At 42.4% G+C, this 19,511-nt stretch overlaps 1 protein-coding gene across 3 annotated transcripts in view; it reads right to left on the bottom strand.

The window, feature by feature from the left end:
• DOCK5 (dedicator of cytokinesis 5) overlaps positions 1 to 19,511 on the bottom strand; it is a 281,525-nt gene that overhangs the window by 23,794 nt on the left and 238,220 nt on the right. For all 3 annotated transcript variants that reach the window (XM_044940174.2, XM_044940173.2, XM_025281882.3), the window contains exons 41-45: positions 9,668 to 9,809; positions 5,910 to 5,991; positions 3,860 to 3,944; positions 3,078 to 3,164; positions 309 to 485 (exon numbers count right to left, since the gene is read on the bottom strand). In XM_044940174.2, the coding sequence (XP_044796109.2) occupies positions 309 to 485; positions 3,078 to 3,164; positions 3,860 to 3,944; positions 5,910 to 5,991; positions 9,668 to 9,809 (573 nt within the window). The remainder of the gene's footprint in view (positions 1 to 308; positions 486 to 3,077; positions 3,165 to 3,859; positions 3,945 to 5,909; positions 5,992 to 9,667; positions 9,810 to 19,511) is intronic.

Genomic DNA, 19,511 nt, shown 5'->3' with positions numbered 1-19,511 from the left:
GGAGAGAGGGAGTAGGGGGTGGAATTCATAGGTAGTGAATCAAGCAGAAGTCCACCAGGCTGATCTTTTCGTGACTCTACCAGACACTGGCCTGACCCTGGCTGGGGCTAATGGTCTCTAGGAGGTGTGAGTTCAGGGAGAAGCTTTCCATTCATTTCATTTGCCCATTCCTAAAGTGGGGAGCATGGATACCTCTCAGAGAAATTGTAAGAAACTAATTCGCCAGCTGCACAATGCCACTGGAGAAGGAGGGAGAGACACTCCCGACCTGTTGGCCCTGTGGGGTTCCCAGGATGCAGCCCACCTACCTTCTCATAGTTAGAGAAGCCTCCCATGACAGCTGGGTCCACGATGCCATTGAGCAGCATGGAGAGGGGATGCACAGAGAGGGACCGGTCCCAGGCATGCTGCTGGACACAGTTGCTGATCTTCTCATTGGTGAGCTCCATGGTTTCGATGGCATTCTCCAGAGGACTGATTTCCTCCTGTGGACAGAGCACATGGGAGAAGAGAGACACCGAGCTCCATGGTCACTTCTGGAAAAAGCCTAAGCCTTCCACTCAACAGGAACACAATTCCCACCAAGCTATGGAGGAGTGATGTTTTGCTTGTCAAGATCATGTTTATTAATAAGGATAGAACACTTACTTGAAATGGTGTTGGTAAGCTGCAAGATAAGCTACTTTCTCAATATAGTTTAACACTTTTACATGATTTCATAAATGACAGCTATTTTTATTTATACATTATAAATCCATTGAACACTCAGAATGTATGGAATCAGAGAGCAAGATGAAAACAAATGGCTAAACAGTAAAAACTAGGAGTAAGTAGAATTTTAATTTGTGATTTACTTAGAAGACACTCATTTTCTTTGCTAAGCTGTTTAAAATCTTCTCAGAAAGTACAAGGATGATTTAAAAATTGGAGTTATGGTAATGATTATTTCTTGGGGCAAAGTGTCTACGGAAATTTTGAGAAGACAAAATTGGAGCTGTAAGAATGGTTGTTTCTTAGGCAAGTCTTTCTTAAGAGATTTTTGAGATGATCAACAACAAGAGGGGAGCAATATATGTGACCCAAGACATTTGGGCACAACCAACAATACTCACTGCTAAGAGGTTTCATGCTCCTTCCATGAGAAAAGCTAAGAGATTCTGGAAGTCACACATTCAGACCTGCATTAACTCACCTTAGTATGGGTTCTGTTGTTCATAGAAGTCAGAAATAATAAGATGTATTAGAATATTCAAGCTGGATTTTACATGAGAATCAAATAAGATATAATATGGATTCAGAAAGAGCTCCTTCTGTGGAAATGTTTTCCAAACCAGATTCAAGAAAAACTGCCTTCTTCTTTACTTTACCCATGATCAACCAGCATGACCTCCTGTCCAAAATCATATTCACATTTCAAAAATAGTAATTTATCACTAGTGGGATGGAACACCTCAAACTTCAGATTTGTTCAAGACACATTTCTTGATTGCTTATTTTCTGCAGGCACTGGGCTGAGAACCATTGCTACAAAAGTGATTAAGGTACAATTCGGCTGGAAGAAGCTTATGGACCGAGGAGCCTAGTGGGCTACAGTCCATAGCGTTGCAGAGAATCAGACACGATGGAGCAACTGAGCACATGGCTGGAAGGAGCTTGTGATTTTTATGGGGTCAAGGTCAGAATGCAGAGGTCTTAAGACAAGTGAGCATGGGAGGTAACTCTTTAAAATAAGCCCAGGTTCTGACAGGGCATAGAAAAAGGGCATCTAACTCAGGTTGGGAGTTTCAGAAATGGCTTCCTGGAAAAGCTGGTATCTAAACTCAATCTCAATGGGAGTTAGGTTAAGAAGTGGGGGAGAGGGCATTCTGGAGAGAATGACCCAATGTTATAGAGGGTTGAATGAGCACAGAATAAGCAATTTAGTTCCAGGCATAGAAGACCAAGTAGAAGAGGCTTTTAGTCCCAAAGACCCTGTCTACATGTGCTAGGAGCATGGGCTTTCTAGTCTAGGCACTGGGGAGCCATGGCAAGGTTTTGAGCATGAGAATGATACAGCTGGATTTTCATTATGGAATGCATAATCTGAGGCAGAGAGGGAAGACCTAAGAAGCCACCAGGCAGGGTCAGGCCAATCAGGAGCCTTTTTCAACATCAGCAGCCAGAGATGAATGAGAGTAGAAACAGCACACCATAGTAGGTGGGCTGGGGGAAGATAAAACCAAAACAGACTTAATAAATATTAGAAAGCTAAAAATGACCAGTTTTGGGGAGTGCTGAAGATGGATGTGAGAGTTGGACTATAAAGAAAGCTGAGCGCCGAAGAATTGATGCTTTTGAACTGTAGTGTTGGAGAAGACTCTTGAGAGTCCCTTGGACTGCAAGGAGATCCAACCAGTCCATCTTAAAGGAGGTCAGTCCTGGGTGTTCCCTGGAAGGACTGATGTTGAAGCTGAAACTCCAATACTTTGGCCACCTGATGTGAAGAGCTGACTCATTGGAAAAGACCCTGATGCTGGGAAAGATTGAGGGCAGGAGGAAACGGGTCAACAGAGGATGAGATGGTTGGATGGCATCACTGAATTGATGGACATGAGTTTGGGTAAACTCCAGGAGTTGGTGATGGACAGTGAGGCCTGGCGTGCTGCAGTTCATGGGGTTGCAAAGAGTTGGACACGACTGAGCGACTGAACTGAACTGAAGATGGAAAAGTCGAGGATGAATGATGATGTGATGAGTTGAAAAATAAAGGGAGAGGAAGTATTCTTGGAGGAAAGAATGTAACTGATAGGAAACTCTAAGGAGGAATTTAAAAAATGTTTCTGGGTGCTGGCAGGATCCTTGGGGAGACAAGAGCCATTTGGTCTTATAAAAGAGCCATTCACTGGCAGTAACCTTTAGGATTGGTGGTGTAACATCAGTTTTACAAAGGAGTTCTATTCAACAAACATGTCTTTTATTTCTCTTTTGGAAAATAAGTTGGCTGGAGGAGCTAGTGAGAACCAGAGCGGGGATTTAACAAAGGCTCTTATTTTATTTGGAGACAGAAATATTCTGAGTTCCTCTTTCAGATGACTTACTATTGAGATCTGTTTGACTTCAAACCACTTGAGGATCCCAGGGAAGGTATAGGCAGTCGTATATGTGGTCCTTTCAATCCACATGGTCTGGTGGAAGGAAGGAAAGTGGGAAATGTTGGTTAGTTCCCAAGAAAAACAGCAAAATTCTCAGGTTTAGTTGAGATTCTATTGGATTTATTTTTAAAATTTTTATTTTAAACATTTTTTCATTTTATATTAACAAATTTTAATTTTATCTAATATTTTATATTATTTTACTTTGTATTTACTTTATATTTAGGGAATTTTTTATTTTATATCAAAACTAACACAATGTTGTGTTAGTTTCAGGTGTACAGCAAAGTGACTCAGCTATACATATACACGTATCTATTCTCTTTCAAATTCTTTTCCCATTTAGATTATTACAGAACTGCGAACAGAGCTCCCTGTGCTAGACAGTAGGTTCTTGTCGACTCTCTAGAGATTCTATATGTTTAAAGCAGAAAGGAATTCTCTGTTAGGTCCCCCTCACTCTTTTTGATGGGAAATTTGAGGCCCAGAGAGGTGTGACATGCTCAAACCAAGTTCGTGGTGGTAGCAGGCTCAGGAGTGGAGCCCAGTTCCTGGATCCCTGGTCTAGCGCTTTCCACTGAGAGGACAGCCTGCTGACGAGGTAATAAGTACATGGACCTGCTACACCAGGGCTGCCATCATTTCTGCTGTAGGTGCTGGTTGGGTGGATAGCCTCCATTCTGGATGTCAATTTAATCTTGTTTTAGAGGTCCAAGTGGTGAACTCACAGCAAACTCATTGTCAGGATCCTTTTCTCCTTTCCGGAATGGCCGAGAATATCTGAACTGCTGTACTTCATTGGCTCTGTAGTAGCTGGGGAAAGACACAGTCACAATGCTGTGGCTTCTTTCTTACAATAAGCACTCCTCCATCAAAACCTGGGACCCATTTCACATGGACTGAGTCTTATCCGTTAAATTTTCTGAACACTGATATAGTCTCCATGATGAAGGCTGGAGGTGGTACAGAACTTGATTTTATTGTACATCTTTTTTTTTTTTTTAAACTTTACATAATTGTATTAGTTTTGCCAAATATCAAAATGAATCCGCCACAGGTATACATGTGTTCCCCATCCTGAACCTTCCTCCCTCCTCCCTCCCCATACCAGCCCTCTGGGTCGTCCCAGTGCACCAGCCCCAAGCATCCAGTATCGTGCATCGAACCTGGACTGGAAACTCGTTTCATACATGATATTTTACATGTTTCAATGCCATTCTCCCAAATCTTCCCACCCTCTCCCTCTCCCACAGAGTCCATAAGACTGATCTATACATCAGTGTCTCTTTTGCTGTCTCGTACACAGGGTTATTGTTACCATCTTTCTAAATTCCATATATATGCGTTAGTATACTGTATTGGTGTTTTTCTTTCTGGCTTACTTCACTCTGTATAATAGGCTCCAGTTTTATCCACCTCATTAGAACTGATTCAAATGTATTCTTTTTAATGGCTGAGTAATAATACTCCATTGTGTATATGTACCACAGCTTTCTTATCCATTCATCTGCTGATGGACATCTAGGTTGCTTCCATGTCCTGGCTATTATAAACAGTGCTGCGATGAACACTGGGGTACACGTGTCTCTTTCCCTTCTGGTTTATTGTACATCTTAATTACTGATGCATCTATCTCCCAGTTCACAATTTTAAAAGGCATATGGGGCTTCCCTGGTGGTTCAGTGGTAAAGAATCCACCTACGAATGCAGGAGACACAGGTTCCATCCCTGATCTAGGAAGATCCCACATGCTGTGTGAAGCAACCAAGCCCATGTGAAACAACTACTGAGCCAGCACTCCAACAACCAGGAATTATACCTACTGAAAGCTGTGGGCCCTAGAGCCCATGCTCCGCAACAAGAGAAGCCACCACAACGAGAAGCCTGAACACGGCAACTAGAGAGGAGCCCTCACTCACCAGAACTAGAGAAAAGCCCTCAGAGCAAAGAAGACCCAGTACAGCCAGAAATAAAATAATAAAACTTTTTAAAAGACTTAAAGTAATAAAAAAAAAACTGTTAAATAAAAGGCAAAAGAACTTATGGCAGTGTTTGTGATCTCATTTGTATAACAGTTTCATCAGGCCAACTAGCATTTTAGCTTAAGAAAACGGATGAGGCCTTCAGTCATGGGGGAACTCACCAAGCAAGGTGAGGTCAGCCATTACTGACCAGTGAATCCTTCTGGGTGGAAAAATGAACTAGGGGATCTGAACTCAAGAGCAAACTTCCTAATTTCCTACCCTCTGCTAGAAAAAATAAAAATAAACCCCCCAAATTCTATGAGTTACCAAGCTCTTACCTTATACTGAACATGGAATAGATATTTGCTGTGGTCTGAACATTTGGGTCCCCTGCTCATCCCTGTGTTGAAATCTTAATGTCCAATGTGATGGTGTTAGAAGATGGGCCTTTGGGTGGTGATTAGCTCATGATGGTGGAGCCCTTGTGAATGGGGTTAGTGCCCATATTAAAAAAGAAGAAACACAGAGCTCCCTCACCCCTCACTCCAGCACAGAAAGACACACTAAGAAAATGAACCATATATGAAGCAGGAAGTAGGCCCTTACCAGACACCAAAACTGTGAGAAATAAATTTCTGTGGTTTATAAGCCTCCTCAGTCTATGGTCTTCTGTTACGGTACAGCAAATGGATGAAGACAAGAGAAGGTCTTTCAAACAGTAATGAATTTAAGGATTTGGTTTTGATAGACTTCTACATAAAGTGTGTGTGAGAGACACATGGTTTAAAATACCAAACAAAAAAACCCCACTTACTTTAAGATCTGCTCCGGAACTGGTTTATCCTTGTAGTTGGGTGGAAGGTTCATCACTGGCTTGACAGTGAAGCACTGCATGTCTGAGGAGCTCATTAAGGAAGAAAGAGCCAGGAAGCTGTCACTGCAAAAAGAACTGCCTTTTCCTCTTGCTTTACCAATGGAAACACTACCCACACCAACCACTCCTTTGAAGCAAAGGCCAGGACCACACTGAAAATGAGGTTCCATTAGGTATTACCGCAATGCCTTAGTAAGTCATAATCCTAGAACGCTTTTTTATCAGACACATGTCAAACAACCTTGCCAGAGGAAAACAGACATTAATGCAATTTCAGGAAAATAGGTGATTAGAAATTATTTTAACTTTCTTTTGGACGAGCATCCGTCTGAAATATTCAGACTCCAGAGCCCAGGCAATAGGAATTTCTTGTATCTTTGGATACCTTAGATTTGAACCTTAGACTTGAACTTTTCTGCCTTTACCAACAAAGCTTCCAAACCTATAGTTTTGAAACTGGCACTGGGTCTGGACCTAATGTTGTTGTTGTTGTTAAGTTGCTCAGTCGTGGCCAACTCTTTTCAACCCCATGGACTGCAATCTTCCAGGCTCCTCTGTCCATGGGACTCTCCAGACAAGAATATTGGAGTGGGTTGCCATTTTTTCCTCCAGGGGATCTTCCCAAGACAATATCGAACCCATGTTTCTTGCATTGGCAGGGGGGTTCTTTATCACTGAACCACCAGGGAAGCCCCAGACCTGACACTGACTCCCCATATTTCTCAACATGAAGGCTGCCTTCCACTGACACCAAAAATCACCTGGAGATTTACTCAAAATGCAGAATTAGAATTCACAGCTGGTGAATCAGAATCTCTCCATGGTGATTCTTAAATATAACACAATTTGAGAACCACTGGGCTATACTTTACAATGTTACAGCTTACAAAGCATTTTCACATAAATGATCTTTTTATCTTGATCTTCACAGAAATGCTATTAAATATTTGCGAAAAAATAGAGTTCCATTCAGCCGCTCAGTCATGTCCAACTCTGTGTGACCCCATGGACCTCAGCACGCCAGGCTTCCCAATCCATCACCAACTCCCAGAGCTTGCTCAAACTCATGTCCATCAAGTCGGTGATGCCATCCAACCATCTCATCCTCTATCATTCCCTTCCTTCTCCTCCTGTATCATCCCCTTTGCCTCCTACCCTCAATCTTTCCCAGCATCAGGGTCTTTTCCAATGAGTCAGCTCTTCACATCAGGTGGCCAAAGTATTGGGAGTTTCAGCTTCAGCATCAGTCCTTCCAATGAATATTCAGCGCTGATTTCCTTTAGGATGGACTGGTTAGATCCCCTTGCAGTCCAAGGGACTCTCAAGAGTCTTCTCCAACACCACAGTTCAAAAGCATCAATTCTTTGGCACTTAGCTTTCTTTATAGTCCAACTTTCACATCCATCTAAGACTACTGGAAAAACCATAGCTCTGTTTAGAGAGACCTTTGTTGGCCAAGAAATGTCTCTGCTTTTTAATATGCTGTCTTGGCTGGTCATAGCTTTTCTTCCAAGGAGCAAGTGTCTTTTAATTTAATGGCTGCAGTCACCATCTGCAGTGATTTTGGAGCCCCCCCCCAAATAAAAGTCTGTCACTGTTTCCATTGTTTCCCCATCTATTTGCCATGAAGTGATGGGATCAGATGCCATGCTTAGTTTTCTGAATGCTGAGCTTCAAGCCAGCTTTTTCACTGTCCTCTTTCACTTTCATCAAGAGGCTTTTTAGTTCTTCTTCACTTTCTGCCATAAGTGTGGTGTCATCTGCACATCTGAGGTTATTGATATTTCTCCCAGCAAACTTGAATCCAGCCTGTACTTCATCTAGCCCAGCATTTCTCATGATGTTCTCTGCATATAAGTTAAATAAGCAGGGTGACAATATACAGCCTTGATGTACTCCTTTCCCAATTTGGAACCAGTCTGTTGTTCCATGTGTGGTTCTAACTGTTGCTTCTTAACCTGCATACAGATTTCTCAGGAAGCAGGTCACATGGTCTGGTATTCCCATCTCTTTAAGAATTTTAGGAAAATTCTTAAAGAAAATTCTTTAAAAAGCCAGAGTTACCCCTTCAGAAAACCAAGGCCTGGAGAAGTTAAGCAACTGGTTAAAATCAGATGGCTATGCAGATATGACTTTGGGATGAGCTCCAGGACTCGTGTTTCTACATCAAATCCATAAAGACCTCTTTTCATTGCCACACCAAGGAGGCATCTCAACTGTTCTCTGAACCCCCAAACTGAAACCCTTCTTACCCAAGCATCTACTAAGTGTTAATAGGCCATACACTTTCCTTTGAAAGACATGTCTGTCAACTGCTCTATCGTTATTACTGACCATCTTTCTATAGTAACTAACCACTCTATACCTATAATAATTAATATGTACTGAAATTTTATTATGTGCCAGGGACTCTTCTCAGTATTTTACAGACAATCTTTACAAGAACTCCAAGGGGAAGAATGATCACCACCCCCATTTTCTTGATAAGAAAACAGGCACAGAGAAACTGAGCTGCCCAAAGTGACATAGGAAGGGACAGTGCTGGGACTCGAACCCGGGCAGTTTGCTCCAGAGCACTTTTTCTTATTTATCTACCATTCCACACCTGCTCTGGCCTACTGACCTCTTTTAGAATACAGTAAGTCCTCTAAATATGAACCTTCGAGTTGTGAACTTTCAAAGATGTGAATGTGCATGCCATGCCATCAATATCAGGCCTGAGTGAAATTGCAGCTTGCCCTCCTCTCCTATTGCTGATGATCTCTCATCTCTACCATCTCCTTCCTCCAATCAGTAACTCTTCTTGCCTATTCACTCGACACCAGTCCCTGTATGCCAGCTGCGGTACTGGACTATGCACTTTTCAAGGTACTATACTGTAAGATTCAAAGCATTTTATTTTTTGTGTTTGTCTTTTATGTATTATTTGTATGAAAAGTATTATAAACCTATGACAATACAGTACTGTATGGTCGATTATGTTACTTGGGTACCTAGGCTAACGTTTTGGACTTAGGAACAAACTGGACTTGCAAATGTACTCTTGGAATGGAACTTGTTCATATGTGGGAGACTTCCTTCACTGTTCAATTCCATAACATCTCTAATTTTTAAAATGCATGCAACTGGTTTTTCAGTAAGACATTATACATTACCAAAAGAGAGATATGTGTCTTTATACTGGATCCAGAATTCAGAACAGGAAGTCTACATTCTCCCCTGGCTCTGCCTGTGACTATAACACACATCCTTCCATACTCAAGATTTGCTTCTCATCTCCCTCTTTCAGTTACATCATAGCCCTGAGCTAAGGACATTAGGTTCCCAAAGCTTTTATGCAGACGGGACACTGAGTCAGGATGGTTAAATGAGTCTAAGGACAGGACCTACCTGCATGCACGCACAGGACTGAACCCTCACCTTCTGTGGCTGGCCTGGGGCTGTAGCAGGTTCCAGAGCCCCGGGCCGGGACTTCCCTGGTGGTTCAGTGGCTAAGACTCCACACTCCCAATGCAGGGGGACTGGGTTTGATTCCTGCTCAGGGAACTAGATCCCACGTGCTACAAAGAGTTTGCATGCCACCAGCTAAAGATCCCATGTACTGCAACCAAGACCTGACAGAGCCAAATAAATTAGTAAATAATAAACGTTTAAAAAAAAAAAAAGAGCCCCTAAGCTGTGGTCTGAGACAAGGATACACTGCTTGGGGGAAGACTTGATATCATCTCCTGGGGGGGTGGTGCTGCTCATCTTCTCAGCGTTGGGAAACTGGGTCAGCAGCCGCAGGCTGAAGTCTTCTCGCCTCTCGTACTCCTTTCCCCGGTAGATGAAGATCTTGTTCTGCAGGTCAGGACACGCAGGGAGAAGCATTAAATATGAACAGTGAAGGGCAATTGGGGATTCAAGTCTCAAGGAAGTCACCGTCCTCCCCAGGCTAAGTGCAGCCCCTCCCTCGCCACCATGTTCCCACTGAACACTTACTACGTGCTCACAGCAACCGTCATATATGAAAGAGCTCACAGTTTATTTGGGGAGTTAAGTCAAAATGCTTCTCAAGAGGGTGCCCTAGGATGATAACTCGTGTGCAAGGTCTACACTGATCCACAAGGAGATAAGGAGTTTGCACCCTATCGGAAATTCATGAGGTCACTGGGCATGCTGCTTAGGTTAGCTGGTATTTCTCATGGCAATAAAATGAAAGAATGAAGGGCATTCATATACACTGAGGTGTAAGCTCCTTTCTCATTCCTTAACTTACTGGATCTTACTTTCTCATCATGATCCAGTAAGTTAGGGAATCAGGACGTAAGTGACCCTGCCTCAGAGAACTCGAAATTGCAAACAAGATCAATCAATAGGTTAGGTGGGAACAGAGAACAGGATTAATTGACAGCCAGTCCCAAGCCAATCCCGGAGATGGCTGTGGATGACAACATCAAGGTCTCATAAACAAGAACTGCTCTCAATACTAGTCTTTCCACTCCAAACTGCAGCTTTTTTTCCCTTTAATAAAATTAACAAAATTGGATTTTTTGGAAAAGAAATTTGCGAGGTCCCAGACACAGAAGAAATTTGCCTCACAGCTCTTGCAAGTTCAACTGTCACTGTTTTGATGGTTCCTGCTCCTCTCATTGTCACAAACATGAATACTTAGCTTAGTATTTAAAGCATACATGTATTGTGGTGTATTGTGTGTTCGGTCACTCTGTCGTGTCTGACTCTTTGCAACCCTGTGGACTGTGACCCATCAGGTCCTGCTGTCTATGGAATACTCCAGGCAATAATTCTGGAGTAGGTTGCCATTTCCTCCTCCAGGGGATATTCCCGACCCAGGGACTGAACCCATACCTCCTGCGTTCTGCAATGCAGTTAGATTCTTTACCACTGAGCCACTGGGTAAGCCCCATACGTGATCCATTTTTAACTAAAATCTGGGCCCATACAGTCCTATAAAATGTTTCTTAAAAATCACTAGTCCAGATGAATGGACAAAGAAGATGTGGTACATATATACAATGGAACATTACTCAGCCATAAAAAGGAACAAAACTGGGTCATCTGTAGAGAAGTAGATGGACCTAGAGACTGTCATACAGAGTGAAGTAAGTCAAAAACAGAGAAGCAAATACCATATATTAATATATAGATATGGAATATATGGTAGAGATGAATCTATTTGCTGAGCAGAAATACAGACACTGACATAGAGAACAAATATATGGACACCAAAGGGGGAAGGGGAAGTAGGATGGACTGGAAGATTGCGACTGACATACATATCTGGACTGACATGCTGACATATAAGATGGATAACTAATAATGACCTACTGTATAGCACAGGGAACTCTACTCAATACTCTGTAATGATATACACGGGAACAGAAACTACAAAAGAGGGGATATATTTATACATATCGCTGATTCACTTTGCTGTACAGCAGAAACTAATGCAACATTGTAAAGCAACTATATTTCAATAAAAAAATAAATCAGGAGAAAAAATTTTAAAAATCACTTGTACAGCCATACACTAAACATGTATTGAGCAAATGAGATCTGCTAAATGCTAGGGGTAAAATTCTGACCCTGCTCTGGTGGAAAGAAACAGAGAACGAGTAAGTTAATAAAATAATTTTGGTGATTTAAGTATCTTGAAGGCAATACTAGGCCCAACACAGAGGGCCATGAAAACTGCCCAGTCTTTTGGAATTGATGATTAAATGTTTCCAAGCTGGGAGAGATTTATGAGACTGATGTTGCATTATGCGATTTCATCATTCAGACAGAACTATGGGGAGCTAGGGACTGGAGTATAAGAAAACACTAAGGGCATGACAACTGTGGAGAAAACCAGACAAGCAGAAGCTCAGCACAAAGGTGCTCAACCTGAAGGAGAGGATTTCAAGGCACACTTGGGACTTGACTGGGTAGAGACAGGGTTAGATGAGAAAAGGAGAGGGGAGGACAACCAGGCAAAAAGTACTGAGAGCAGGTAGAAGAAATGTTCTTGAGACTTCCTGGTGGTTCAGTGCTTAAGAATCCACCTGCTGAGGCAGGGGACATGGGTTCAAGACCTGGTCCGGGAAGATCCCACATGCCGCGGAGCAACTAGGCCTGTGCATCACCACTACCGAGCTGGTGCTCCACAATAAGCAAAGTCGCCGCAAAGAAGCCCACGCACCGCAATGAAGAGTAGCCCCTGCCCACTGCAGCTAGAGAAAGCTTGAGAGCAGCAACCGAGAGAGCCAACACAGCTAAAAATGAACTTTTTTTTTTAAAAAAAGAAGGGTGTTTGGATGTGTTAGAATATGAAAGGCTTTGAAAGACAGGTCAGTGGTCTGAAGGTTGGGAATTCGCTGGAGGTTCTGGTAGGAAGGCGCAATGTGATGAAGGAAGAAGTGCCGTCTGCTTAACGTGTCCAGCTGTAGGGAACTGCGGCAGGAGTCCATGTGAGAAAGAGAAGCTGAGGGATCTCGTGTTGGATGGAGCCTGTGGTGTTTGGTAAAAAGCAAAGAGATGGGGGAGTGCGTGAGAGTTCTCAGATGACAGCCTCAGGGAAGGAAGAACAGTGGCGCCAGTGACAGAAACAGATGAGAAGGAGGCCTGCTGGGGGCCAGGGGAGAGGATGAGAAATTTACACATTCTGAGTTTGGGAAAATACTCCATAACACAGAAGGGCATTCAGGTTACATCATTCATGTGGATTCTCTATTTTTCAGTACCCATCAACAACACACAACATCTACAAACTCCTATACAGTTTATAAGAACTCCCATCTAACATTCATTTCATTCTCAAATCAGCCCTGCAATGTGGACCTTATTTTTCTAACGTCCAGGTCAGAAAACCAAGACTTGATGGTTATATGATTTGGTCAAAATCACAGATACTCAGAAGATGATTCAGACTCACTTTTTCAACCTGAAAGTCTAGACTTCTTATTTTCTTTTTTTTTTTTTTTTTTTCTGTTTGATTCTGTGTTTATTTTTTTTTTTTTAATTTTATTTTATTTTTAAACTTTACATAACTGTATTAGATTTGCCAAATATCAAAATGAATCCACCACAGGTTTACATGTGTTCCCCATCCTGAACCCTCCTCCCTCCTCCCTCCCCATTCCATCCCTCTGGGTCGTCCCAGTGCACCAGCCCCAAGCATCCAGTATCGTGCATCGAACCTGGACTGGCAACTCGTTTCATACATGATAATTTACATGTTTCAATGCCATTCTCCCAAATCTTCCCACCCTCTCCCTCTCCCACAGAGTCCATAAGATTGTTCTATACATCAGTGTCTCTTTTGCTGTCTCGTACACAGGGTTATTGTTACCATCTTTCTAAATTCCATATATATGCGTTAGTATACTGTATTGGTGTTTTTCTTTCTGGCTTACTTCACTCTGTATAATAGGCTCCAGTTTCATCCACCTCATTAGAACTGATTCAAATGTATTCTTTTTAATGGCTGAATAATACTCCATTGTGTATATGTACCACAGCTTTCTTATCCATTCATCTGCTGATGGGCATCTAGGTTGCTTCCATGTCCTGGCTATTATAAACAGTGCTGCGATGAACATTGGGGTACTCGTGTCTCTTTCCCTTCTGGTTTTCTCAGTGTGTATGCCCAGCAGTGGGATTGCTGGATCATAAGGCATGTCTATTTCCAGTTTTTTAAGGAATCTCCACACTGTTCTCCATAGTGGCTGTACTAGTTTGCATTCCCACCAACAGTGTAAGAGGGTTCCCTTTTCTCCACACCCTCTCCAGCATTTATTACTTGTAGACTTTTGGATTGCAGCCATTCTGACTGGCGTGAAATGGTACCTCATAGTGGTTTTGATTTGCATTTCTCTGATAATGAGTGATGCTGAGCATCTTTTCATGTGTTTGTTAGCCATCTGTATGTCTTCTTTGGAGAAATGTCTATTTAGTTCTTTGGCCCATTTTTTGATTGGGTCATTTATTTTTCTGGAGTTGAGCTGTAGGAGTTGCTTGTATATTCTCGAGATTAGTTGTTTGTCAGTTGCTTCATTTGCTATTATCTTCTCCCATTCTGAAGGTTGTCTTTTCACCTTGCTAATAGTTTCCTTTGATGTGCAGAAGCTTTTAAGGTTAATTAGGTCCCATTTGTTTATTTTTGCTTTTATTTCCAATATTCTGGGAGGTGGGTCATAGAGGATCCTGCTGTGATGTATGTCAGAGAGTGTTTTGCCTATGTTCTCCTCTAGGAGTTTTATAGTTTCTGGTCTTACGTTTAGATCTTTAATCCATTTTGAGTTTATTTTTGTGTATGGTGTTAGAAAGTGTTCTAGTTTCATTCTTTTACAAGTGGTTGACCAGAGTTCCCAGCACCACTTGTTAAAGAGATTGTCTTTAATCCATTGTATATTCTTGCCTCCTTTGTCGAAGATAAGGTGTCCATATGTGCGTGGATTTATCTCTGGGCTTTCTATTTTGTTCCATTGATCTATATTTCTGTCTTTGTGCCAGTACCATACTGTCTTGATAACTGTGGCTTTGTAGTAGAGCCTGAAGTCAGGTAGGTTGATTCCTCCCGTTCCATTCTTCTTTCTCAAGATCGCTTTGGCTATTCGAGGTTTTTTGTTTTTCCATACAAATTGTGAAATTATTTGTTCTAGCTCTATGAAGAATGCTGTTGGTAGCTTGATAGGGATTGCATTGAATCTATAGATTGCTTTGGGTAGTATACTCATTTTCACTACATTGATTCTTCCAATCCATGAACATGGTATATTTCTCCATCTGTTAGTGTCCTCTTTGATTTCTTTCACCAGTGTTTTATAGTTTTCTATATATAGGTCTTTAGTTTCTTTAGGTAGATATATTCCTAAGTATTTTATTCTTTCCGTTGCAATGGTGAATGGAATTGTTTCCTTAATTTCTCTTTCTTTTTTCTCATTATTAGTGTATAGGAATGCAAGGGATTTCTGTGTGTTGATTTTATATCCTGCAACTTTACTATAGTCATTGATTAGTTCTAGTAATTTTCTGGTGGAGTCTTTAGGGTTTTCTATGTAGAGGATCATGTCATCTGCAAACAGTGAGAGCTTTACTTCTTCTTTTCCAATTTGGATTCCTTTTATTTCTTTTTCTGCTCTGATTGCTGTGGCCAAAACTTCCAAAACTATGTTGAATAGTAATGGTGAAAGTGGGCACCCTTGTCTTGTTCCTGACTTTAGAGGAAATGCTTTCAATTTATTTTCACTGAATCACTGCTGCCACTAAGTTTATAACCATTATTCCATGTGAACCAATAATCATATGTAATAAGTGTACTAGCTATCAATATCTTATCATGTGTTAGTCACTTAGTTGTGTCCAGCTCTTTATGACCTCCATGGATCGTAGCCTACCAGGCACCACTGTCCATGGAATTCTCCAGGCAAGAATACTGGAGTGGTAAGCCATTTCCTTCTCCAGGGGATCTTCCTGACCCAGGGATCACATGCTGTCTCCCACATTGCAGGCCAATTCTTTACTGGCTGAGCCACCAGGGAAGCACCAATAATACTGGAGTGGGTTGCCACTGAACTGGGTAGCCATTCCCTTCTCCAGAGCATCAAGAACGACAGCATATTTAAGATTGGAACCTACTGCCAGGCTCCATCCCAGATCCCCTACTGTCGTTTCCCTCACTTCAGCCACTCAGTCGTGTCAGACTCTTTGCAACCCCAAGGACTGCAGCACGCTTGGCTTTCCTGTCTATCACCAACTCCTAGAGTTTGCTCACACTCATGTCCATCGAGTTGGTGATGCCATCCAACCATCTCATCCTCTGTCATCCACTTCTCCTCCTGCCCTCAATCTTTTCCACCATCAGGGTCTTTTCCAGTGAGTCAGTTCTTTGCATCAGGTGGCCAAAGTATTGGAGTTTCAGCTTCAACATCAGTCCTTCCAATGAACATTCAGGACTGATTTCCTTTAGGATGGACTGGTTGGCTCTCCTTGCAGTCCAAGGGACTCTCAAGAGTCTTCTCCAACACCACAGTTCAAAAGCAGAAATTCTTTGGTGCTCAGCTTTGTTTATAGTCCAACTCTCACATCCATCTATGACTACTGGAAAAACCATGCCTCTGACTAGACGGACCTTTGTTGGCAAAGTAATGTCTCTGCTTTTTAATACACTGTCTTGGCTGGTCATAGCTTTTCTTCTAAAGAGCAAGTGTCTTTTACTTTCATGGCTGCAGTCACAATCTGCAGTGATTTTGGAGCCCCCCAAAATAAAGTTTGTCACTGTTTCCATTGTTTCCCCATCTAACTGCCATGAAGTGATGGGACTGAATGTCATGATCTTAGTTTTCTGAATGTTGAGTTTTAAGCCAGCTTTTTCACTCGACTCTTACACTTCATCAAGAGGCTCTTTAGTTCCTCTTCACTTTCTGCCATAAGGGTGGTGTCATCTGCATACCTGAGGTTACTGATATTTCTCCCAGCAACCTTGATTCCAGCTTGTGCTTCATCCAACTTGGCATTTTGCATGATGCAATTTGCACATAAGTTAAATAAGCAGGGTGACAATATACAGCCTTGACATACTCCTTTCCCAATTTGGAACCAGTCTGTTGTTCCATGTACGGTTCTAACTGTTGCTTCTTCACCTGCATACAGATTTCTCAAGAGGCAGGTCAGGTGGTCTGGTATACCCATCTCTTTAAGAATTTTCCACAGTTTATTGTGATTTACACAGTCAAAGGTGTTGGCGTAATCAATAAAGCAGAAGTGGATGTTTTTCTGGAACTCTACTTTTTTGATGATCCAATGGCTGTTGGCAATTTGATCTCTGGTTCCTCTGCCTTTTCTAAATCCATCTTGAAAATCTGGAAATTCACAGTTCACATACTGAACCAAACCTGGTTTGGAGAATTTTGAGAATTACTTTGCTAGTGTGTCAGATGAGTACAATTATGTGGCAGTTTGAGCATTCTTTGCCATTGCCTTTCTTTGGGATTGGAATGAAAACTGACCTTTTCCAGTCCTGTGGCCACGGCTGACTTTTGCAAATTTGCCAGCATATTGAACACAGCACTTTCACAGCATCATCTTTCAGGATTTGAAGGAGCTCAACTGGAATTCTATCACCTCCACTAGCTTTGTTCGTAGTGATGCTTCCTAAAGTCCGCTTGACTTTGCATTCCAGGATGTCTGGCTCTAGGTGAGTGATCACACCATCATGGTTATCTGGGTCATGATGATCTTTTTTGTATAGTTCTTCTGTATATTCTTGCCACCTCTTCTTAGTAACTTCTGCTTCTGTTAGGTCCATACCATTTCTGTCTTGTATTGTGTCCATCTTTGCGTGAAATGTTCCCTTGGTATCTCTAATTTTCTTGAAGAGATCTCCAGTCTTTCCCATTCTATTGTTTTCCTCTATTTCTTTGCATTGATCACTGAGAAAGGCTTTCTTATCTCTCCTTGCTCTTCTTTGGAACTCTGCATTCAAATGGGTTTATCCTTTTCTTCTTTGCCTTTAGCTTCTCTTCTTTTCTCAGCTATTTATAAGGCCTCCTCAGACAACCATTTTGCCTTTTTGCATTTCTTTTTCTTGGGGATGGTCTTGATCACTGCCTCCTGTACAATGTCAAGAACCTCTGTCCATAGCTCTTCAGGCACTCTATCAGATCTAATTCCTTGAATCTATTTGTCATTTCCACTGTATAATCGTAACGGATTTGATTTAGGTCATACCTGAATAGTCTAGTGGTTTTCCCAACTTTCTTCAATTTAGGTATGAATCTGGCAATAAGGAGTTCATGATCTGAGCCATAGTCAGCTCCCAGTCTTGTTTTTGCTGACGGTATAGAGCTTCTCCATCTTTGGCTGCAAAGAGTATAATCAATCTGATTTCAGTGTTGACCATCTGGCGATGTCCATGTGTACAGTCTTCTCTTGTGTTGTAAGAGGGTGTTTGCTACGACCAGTGCTTTCTCTTGGCAGAACTCTGTTAGCCTTTGCCCTGCTTCATTCTGTACTCCAAGGCCAAATTTTCCTGTTACTTCAAGTATCTCTTGACCCCCTAGTCTGCCTTATACAAAACCAGTGTTAATGACACGTAAATAACCCACCATCTTTTATATCCAGCCTGGATCTTTCCTTTGCGTTCCAGATCCACATTATCAAATTGTTCACTCAAATTTTTTTGGATGTTTCAAATCTACCTCACATGGAGTATGTCCAAAATCAAACTTTTACAACCTGAAAAGATGCCGAAAACCCCTCTGCAAGGCGGTACCCTCAGCTCTCTGACCCTGTTCTCTACCTGCCCTGTGTTCTTCATGTGCTTCTCCAGCCTCATGGCTTATGAACCTGCTGTTCTCACTGTCTGGCCCCCTCATGAGAGCTGTCTGGCTGAGTCTGTCACTTCTTTCAGGGTTTTACTCCAATGTCACTTTCTTACTGAAGTCTTTCCTATTCACTCTGTTTAAAATTGCAACTCTAGGGACTTCCCTAGTGGTCCAGTGGCTAAGATTCTGTGCTCCCAATGTGGGGCCTGGGTTCCATCTGGGCCCCTCACATGTAATCTAGTCAGTGAACTAGATTCCATCTGCTGCAGAATCTGCATGCTGCAACTAAGACCCAGCACAAACAATAATTAAAAAAAAAAAGATTGCAACCCCACCCCCATCATCAGTCTATTCACTTCCCCTGACATATTTTCTCTACAATACTTGCTGAGTGTCTACCCTGTATGAGGCATTGTTCTAGCCCATCTGACATACTCAATATTTTACTTACCCACCTTAGTATTTTTTATTTATTTGTCCCTCCAGAATATAAATTCTACAATTTCAGGGAGTTGGTTTTGTTTTGGACTCTGCCCCCAGGCCTGTGGGCTTCCCTTGTGGCTCAGATGGTAAAGTATCCACCTGCAATGCAGGAGACCTGGGTTCCACCCCTGGGTCGGGAAGATCTCCTAGAGAAGCGAATGACAACCCAGTCCAGTGCTCTTGCGTGCAGACTTCCAGGGACAGAGGAGCCTGGCGGGCTGCGGCCCCCGGGGCTGCAATGAGTCTGACAGCACTGAGCAAGCATGCCAGGCCTGTGTTACAGCAAGCACCACAGTGAAAGATCAGTAAACACTTATTCAATGAGTGGATTCACTCTCCTCCATCACTGTCCTTTCCCAGCATTGCTATCTGAGTGGACGGCTCCACTGCCCCACCAATTATGCAGACCAGAGAGCAAGGAATCGTTCTTACCACGTCCCTCTTTTTCTCACCCTCATCCCATCAGTCATCAAATACTGTTACTTCATCTCCATCACACTCATCTTTCCACTTCTCTCTAAAGCCATTTCCCAAGGCTGGCTGTCATCTCTTCCCTGAGTATCTGCCATGGTCTATATGCACGTCCCATTCATTCTCCATACCAAAGCCCGATGACCTTGCCAACTCAAAAAATGGGCACTGGCTCCCCACTGCTCTCAGGATGCTGACAAAACAGGATGTCGAACCCCAAAGCCCGACACGCTCTTCCCCTGCTTCCTGTCTCATCTCCCTGCCCACTTTTGAATCCCTCTCT

This window comes from Bubalus bubalis, chromosome 3 (assembly GCF_019923935.1).
Source record: "Bubalus bubalis isolate 160015118507 breed Murrah chromosome 3, NDDB_SH_1, whole genome shotgun sequence".
Lineage (NCBI taxonomy): Eukaryota > Metazoa > Chordata > Mammalia > Artiodactyla > Bovidae > Bubalus > Bubalus bubalis.
The sequence above is the reverse complement of the archived record's forward strand: the minus strand, read 5'-3'. Positions and strand labels throughout refer to the sequence as shown.